The 7,506-nt window shown below is 31.7% G+C and overlaps 1 protein-coding gene across 1 annotated transcript; it reads right to left on the bottom strand.

Moving 5' to 3' along the window:
• Positions 1 to 3,816: 3,816 nt before the first annotated feature.
• Positions 3,817 to 6,241, bottom strand: LOC131617213 (uncharacterized). The gene is made up of 5 exons (XM_058888552.1): positions 5,777 to 6,241; positions 5,632 to 5,689; positions 5,237 to 5,320; positions 5,017 to 5,158; positions 3,817 to 4,474 (listed from the first exon to the last, which is right to left on the bottom strand). The coding sequence occupies exons 1-5, from the start codon at positions 6,162 to 6,164 to the stop codon at positions 4,196 to 4,198; spliced, it is 951 nt and encodes a 316-aa protein (XP_058744535.1). The 5' UTR covers positions 6,165 to 6,241; the 3' UTR covers positions 3,817 to 4,195.
• Positions 6,242 to 7,506: the final 1,265 nt, after the last annotated feature.

Raw genomic sequence — 7,506 nt, 5'->3', positions numbered from 1 at the left:
AAAGAAATAATATTCTCTATAAATCGAGGGAGAGCTTTGATCAAGGGGGAGTTATCAAATTTTGGGGGAGCATTCACATAAGAACATTACACTTCATATTTCAAAGGTTGTCATCATCAAAAAGGGAGAGAATGTGAAAGCAAGCTTCTACAACACTATGTTTTGATGAAGACAACTATCATGAGTATACATCAATAAAGGATGAGCAAAAGGATCAAATTAGCTATGGTTCAAGATTGCAAATTTCATGGAGATTAGCTTTGATTGATTGATCTTCATGTCATAATGGTACAAGCTAATTCCTTTTACATTGATATTTTTTAGTGCTAAAAAAATCATATAAACTTCCATTCATACATACTCAAACTTATATATGCATGGTATAAGTTTCACTCCAAAGTAAACTCTTGTTGAAACCTTTTTCAAAGTCAAAATCCTAAGTAAAGGTTCCAGGAACCGGGTTGTCCCAGATGGGAAACGGTTCCCAGCATTCTCAGTTTTCAGCATTATGTGGTTTACTATGGGGAACCGGGTTGTCCCTAGGTGGGAACCGGTTCCTCAGTTCAAAATTTGAATATTTCTGCTGTAACGTTCAGCAGGAACCGGGTTGTCCCAGGCAGGAACCGGTTCCTACTGAACCAGTGTGTTTTTCCATTGCATGTTTTCACTCAAACGAAAATATATTCTCAAACCTTAAACATTGCATTGGTTGATCATTTTATACTCTTTCTAAAGGGTGTAAATACCTATATAAATAACATAAACTTCAAATTTAAATCACACCTCTTTCATTACAATTTACCACCTTTTTGATCATATATTTTCATCATATATTTTCATACAAGTGTTTCATACTTAACTTTCATTGAAACCTTTTCTACACATTGTTAGAAAAGTTTCTCATTCATACATAAACACTTGAGCACTATTATATCATTGTAAATTGTCTTGCTTGAAAGAGAAGATCAATCTTATAGATTGATATATGTTCATTAACATTTCTACTCAAATATATTCATTATTATTGACTTGCTATCCAGGATTGTTGGAAGCAAGGGTTATTGATTAGTGAGAGGATTGTTCTCATAATCAAGATAGTAAATCCAAGAGGATTGTTCTTGGTAGTTGAGATCTTGTTGTCCAGGATTGTTGGAAACAAGTTAGTGAAAAATCCAAGAGGATTGTTCTTGGTGGTTTTGTTAGAAGATTGTAGGAGGAGTCTTGGTTTAGGCTTGTACAAAGATCTAACAATAGTAAAATCTCTTTCATGTTGAAAGGGGACTGGAGTCCTCTCGGATTGTGAGGGGAACCAGTATACATCATTGTGTTCTTTACTTTTCCGCAATTTACCGCTTTCATCACTATTATCAAGAAAAGAAAAGAACCATTCAAAAAACCTTCAAACACTTAACCAAAAATAAGTACAAGTATTCTAAAAACCGGATAAATCTTTGAAAACCTAATTCACCCCCCTCTTAGGCGCACTCTGATACTTACAATTTCTTGTGGGGTGGTTTAGAGGAAAAGAAAAAGATTCATTGGATGAGTTGGAAGAACATTTGTCTTTCTTTTGAGTTGGGCCGGGGGGGGGGGGGGGGGGTTAGGCCTTAAAAATATTTTGGATTTTAGTTTAGCCCTCCTTAAAAAATGGAGATGGAGAATTTTGCAAGGTGATGATAATCTTTGATTTGAAGTCTTGAGAGCTCGCTATGGTGATAATTCCATGAAAGTGTTTTGTGGAGAGGTTAAGGAGAAAGCTTCTAAATCTCAATCTATTTGGTGGAAGGATATTATCAAAATAGGTGCTTCTTCAATGAAAGATCCTACGGTGGCTTCTGGCAAATTTAATGTTGGTAATGGTTTTTACACGCCGTTTTGGGATGCTAGGTGGTTGGGCGGAATCATTCTTAGGGAGGAGTTTCCGGATCTTTATTCGTTGTCTTGCTTTAAAAAAGTTTCGGTTGGTGGCATGGGGGGGGGGGGGGGTGGATTCAAGACGCTTGGTGTTGGGGTGATTTTGGCATTAAAGAGAGTTTGTTTACACCGGAGATTTGTTCTTCACTTTCCTCTCTTCATTTTAAGTTAGCCAATATTGCATTTGGGTTGTTCGAAGTTGATAGTGTGAGTTGGTCCGTGGAATCGGGAGGGGAATTTTCCGTAGCTTCTTGTTATCAATATTATGCTAGGTTTCGTATTCCTTTTGGCCCTCGGAAAAGGTATGATGAGTTTTTGGGCAGGATTTGGAAAATGGCGGTTCCTTATAAAATCAAGGCTTTTGGTTGGAGACTTTTTGTGAATAGACTTCCAACAAAAGAGGTATTTCTTTTCATTCTAACTCCTTAAAATGTGCTTTTTGTGATTTTGATTTGTAAAGTGGTGAAGATTATTTGGAATGAGATTGCTCTTTGGATTGAAAAACTGGTTGGTATTGAGGAGGAGTGCTTTGCACATTTTATGGAGTGATATTTGTTTTGTAAGAACAAAAAGGTTAGGGAGGATAAATGGGGAGTAGTTTGGTTGGCAACTTCTTGGTCTATTTGGTTGTTACGGAACAGAATTTGTTTTAGGAATGATGGTTGGAAAGTTGATAATACGGTTTGGAATATAAAGGTTTTAGTTTGAAAATGGTCGATATTGAGATAAATTATTAACTCCAATTATAGTGTTTACGAGTTTACTAAGGATCCATTGGATTTTCTTTCGTAACTCTAATTGGTTGGTAATTTTCATTCTTGTTGTTTTGTCGGGTTATTTTTTTGTTTTATCGTATAAACAGATTGGAGAACCCTTAGTTTTTCCATTAATATTATCTTGATTAAAAAAAATAAAAAATAAAATCACCATTGCCCGTTGAAATTATAAAAATCTCCGTGGATAAGAACTGAATTTTAAATATGACTACTTTTTATTTTTTATTTTTATAAAAGTTGTTGATATTAGACGTCTCTATAAACTGTATGTAAAGAGATGTTTGATATCCGTATTTCACAATTGTCACATTTTTCCAAAGGTTGGATTTTCATACACTTAAATAGAATGACACTTGTGTAACGAACTTTCCCAATTAGTGAGGCCAAGAGTTATCTATCTCAAATGCTAGACTTCTATCTCAAATTTGGTCATGGAACATGATTTAATCATGGAGGTAATGGCGAGATTAATCTAGATATTGCACTCACAATAATAGATATGGCCAGTGTTGAAATTTGTAACCAGAAACATATCATTCACAAGGGAACAAACCTACCTCATCTGTTAATGAATCTAGCAACACTATGCATGGCTATTAAAATGTAACTACCATGCCTGACAAGTGTAACCAAGATCATGTTGTTTCTGATCTCATTCAAGAGAAATATGACCAATTTTAATGCCTTAATTTAATCATGAAACTAGTTCAAGTTCTAATCAGCTTACCGCGTCCAATTCGCCTCATTATGGTCTTTCACCAAATGAGCCTACTGCATCAAGTATACATACTACTATGCATTGTTCTTCAAGTCATATTGATCATGGCAGTTACTCTTCTAAACATCAGTCATTTTATCACATTTTAGGTCCTGAAATAGCAAAGACCGATAATAGTCCTGGAATTTCCTTATCCATATTTTATAATTTCAAAGGCATTCTATAATAATTTTCCTATACTTAGCATATTCACAATGTATATACAAGTTAGTTTGTTATCTGGTAGTTAAGTTAGTTAAAATTCACTAACTAGCTTATTATTTGATAGTTAAGTTGGTTAGAGTATGTAATAATATACTTGACCATACACCATACCTACTATAGGCACTTTCTTTCTAGGAATGCTACTAAAGAATAATTTGATTATATAGCTCCAAGAAAATATATGATGTCAAGGATAATGTGTCAATTTTTATGTTTGTATATCACAACTCAAAACCAAAACCCAAAATATACAAGAAAAAATAGAAATTATACAAATTACAACATTAGTGTCATTCTTGACTAATATTATAAGCAAATATTCTCTTTTTAAGTTCATTGAGTAATGAGTGTATCTGGTCTACATAGTAGACCAAATACATTCATTATTTACTGAACCTAAAAAGAGAATCTTTGCTTATAATAATGGTCGGAAAGAGTATCTTGCTCAACATGTTTGGAAAATTGAGTAATTGCACTAACAAAACCAAATTGAAAATTGCGAAATTGAATGAGTGTATGTATGTTAGATATGCCTCCAAGGTCTTTCTGCTAGGCTTACACATTCACTATGTCTATAACAATCCACAAGATGATCAATGGTTAACCCTGCAGCTTGCATAAAAGAGTGCACTATCACTGGTCCTACAAATCGAAATCCACGTTTTACCATGTCCTTGCTAAGTGCCTCTGCTTTTGGACTCCTTAGTGGCACATTTCTTGGGTATTTGTATTTGTTTATTATTGGTTTGTGATTAACAAAGCCCCATATGTAGCTACTAAATGATCCACATTCCCTAACAACCTGTTGACAAAGATTAACAAGTAATTAATTAGAAACTTAGTAAAAGATGGTCGAGTACACGGGACTTCTATTAGACGAGGTTAGAGGAGGACATATCTATGCGGTCTTAACTTCACAAAATAAAGGAGTTTTACATTTGTGAGTACTCGCTCTGACTTTGACATGAAAAATTTACTGATTTAAATTTTTTTTAAAAATTTAAAAATTGAGCCAATGATAAATGTTGATACTCACCCTATTTTTTCGCTCGCGCACACACATATAATTTTTTATTATAGTAATAGTAATTTATAACTGTAATATAGAAATTACGATAAAGATGTTTTCTTATTTTATATATACGAGCATGGATATGTGCGGGATAACCTAACCGCATCTTGAATCCGATGAAAATGGATTTTTTAGGACGACTTGGGGTTGGAATGATAAAATACGCCCTGACCCAACCCGAAATTAGGGTTGCATTACATCAAAACTCATCTCCTAACTAAACTAATAAAATAAGAAGAAAAAAAATGTGAATATATGGTTTATGAACTTGCCTTCATTATGCATTTGGCATTGTCAACAATGCACATAACTCTACTATCAGCTAAAGAAAGTGCTTTGTTTGATGCTATCTCTATGATTTCCTTCTCCTCCATTTTGGCAACAATGTAAGGATCAAATCCAGCAAAAACTTCTCTACATAAAAAAAAATTATATACTTTATACAAAGAAAAGAACATGTAAAAAACTATAACTTGTTAAACAAAATGTTACCTTAGTGGTTCCTTTCTTTTTATAATTTCTGTCCAATTGTAATCCATGAGCAAACCAGACATTGCAAGCAGCTCAAACAATTTACTGTTTCATGAATCAAACCAAAAATCAGATTTTAATTATTATAATAGTCAGAGCCGTCTTTAAAGACGTGTAAGGCAGACGGAGTAGCAAAAATCAAATTTTAATTATTATAATAGTCAGAGCCGTCTTTAAGGACGTGTAAGGCAGACGGAGTAGCAGAGGACCCAAAATTTAACTGTATGCCTAAAAATAGTCTCGTAAAATATTTTTCATAATTAAACCATGACAAAAAATGACCTGTATTTAATTTGTCATACTGCAATCGTAATTAACCAAACATAACTTAAGATGGGACTAAATAGTATACTTACTTGTCATCATAAGCTGGAACTCCCCAACACTCATCATGAAATTCTATGTATAGCTTATCTGCATGATAATCAAAATTAATTTAAAATTGATTAAATTATTTCCTTTTGTTACTTTCTTATATATGACTAATAAAATTGACCATACCACTATTTTTTGTGATCCAATTGCATCTTTTCAATTCCCCTGGCTCAGTGATCACTACTGGACTTGACTGTTGTTGTTGTATAGTTTTAGCAACGGTTGATTCTCTTCTTTCATGTGATGAAGCTGAAATCAAACGAAGTGCCAATGAAATCTTTTCATCCAAAGGAGTCAAAGAATCAGCTTGAGAAGAGTCATTTGAGTTTTGTGACAAAGATAATGAAACTGAAGATAAAGATAGTGAAGAAGTGCTTTTTTGAAGCCCTATAGGGTACACTTTCTTGAGGTTATTATTTCTATTATGGAAAAAACTTTGGTTCAATATTTTTTGTGTATCTTTGAAATTTGTGCTCTTTTCTAAAACTTGTTTTCTCACATTATTTTTAGACATATTTGGAGAAAAAAAAAGAGAGAAATTTTTGTGTGTGTGTGTGATAAATGAGGTAGATGTTGAAGTTGAAGTTGGTTGGAATTGATTAAAACTTAGAGGGTTTTAAAGTTAGTAAGAGGATTGATTAAGTTGGTTGTTGAAATGTGTGTTTCATGTACATGGAATATTTTTGGTTCTTGGTTTTCAAGCAATATTTGTTTATAAGTCAATAGCATAGGGAGCATAATTCTATATTGTTTCCTTTGACCCCTTGAAACATACTTCCTCTCTCTCTATTTCTAGATATAAAATCATCTTAAATTTTGTTTTCGAATTTATTTTTCTAAGACGTTTTTTTAATGTATTGTTTATTTTTTTACTAACATACTCTATTTAATTCACATACAACTAATATTTGATGTCTCCTACAAAATTAACTATTTTTAGTTTTAAAATTTTACACAAAAATAAAACCTCTTTCTCTCTTGTGATTCTATTGTTGCTCTGATTTTTTTAGATTTTTCTACAAGTTGTGTTAGATGCTGATTCGGTTTGATGAAGAATGAGAGACGAATAATTAAAATATTAATTTTATAACATAATTGACTCATATTATATCTAATGTCTTAAAAATTCTGGGGAGTCTGAAAAATATTAATTTAAAATAGTTTCAAATTTAAATAATTTTTTTTTGTAATTTTTAATATCCAAAAAAATTTATAACAAAATGATAAAATATTTAAAATAATATGTCATAAAAATTATTTAAATCAATTTTTTTTTATTTACAGTCTTTTTAAAAAGAAAATATTTTGTAATTTTCTTACAAATAATAATATATAATATTATAAAAATTAATTTTTTTTAAAAATGAAACAAATAGACTTTCTGATTGAAGTGAGTCACCATTTATCTTTGTAGTCAACTAATCTAATATACTTAATTTTATTGTCGGCAAGTACAAGTATATAATTTTCTCATCCAAAGAAATACAAGTTTATAATTAGGCAACATTTATCTTTGGACCAAATATATTAATTTGTTGAACAAAGATTCTCTTATTATTTAATAACCAGTGACAATTTCACAATAGTACACTATAAATGTGGAAAAGAAAAACAGAACAACAGATAAAAAAGTGATACATTTGTGTTCCACAGGAAATTACAAAACTAAAGTGAACAGAATACAAAATGTTGTATAATTCTACTACTTTCATATGTATCAAAGGCAAATTTCAAGACTCTTCATATGCATTTGAAATAATAATATGATTACCAATTGGAATATTTGCCTCATTCTGTTAGATTCTGAAAAAGTAATACTAATTGAATGGTAAAGATAGTGGAGGTAAAGCATTATT

The sequence above is a fragment of the Vicia villosa genome, linkage group LG7, assembly GCF_029867415.1.
Source record: "Vicia villosa cultivar HV-30 ecotype Madison, WI linkage group LG7, Vvil1.0, whole genome shotgun sequence".
Lineage (NCBI taxonomy): Eukaryota > Viridiplantae > Streptophyta > Magnoliopsida > Fabales > Fabaceae > Vicia > Vicia villosa.
This window is presented reverse-complemented; position numbering and strand designations above follow the sequence as displayed.

What these genes read in the sequence shown, in the direction of transcription:
- LOC131617213 (XM_058888552.1), bottom strand. Translation starts at nt 6,164, where the DNA reads ATGTCTAAAAATAATGTGAGAAAACAAGTTTTAGAAAAGAGCACAAAT. An exon ending in TTGGATCACAAAAAATAGTG is followed by an intron (nt 5,690 to 5,776) that starts GTATGGTCAATT and finishes ATTATCATGCAG; the next exon opens with ATAAGCTATACATAGAATTT. An exon ending in AAAAGAAAGGAACCACTAAG is followed by an intron (nt 5,159 to 5,236) that starts GTAACATTTTGT and finishes TTTTTTATGTAG; the next exon opens with AGAAGTTTTTGCTGGATTTG.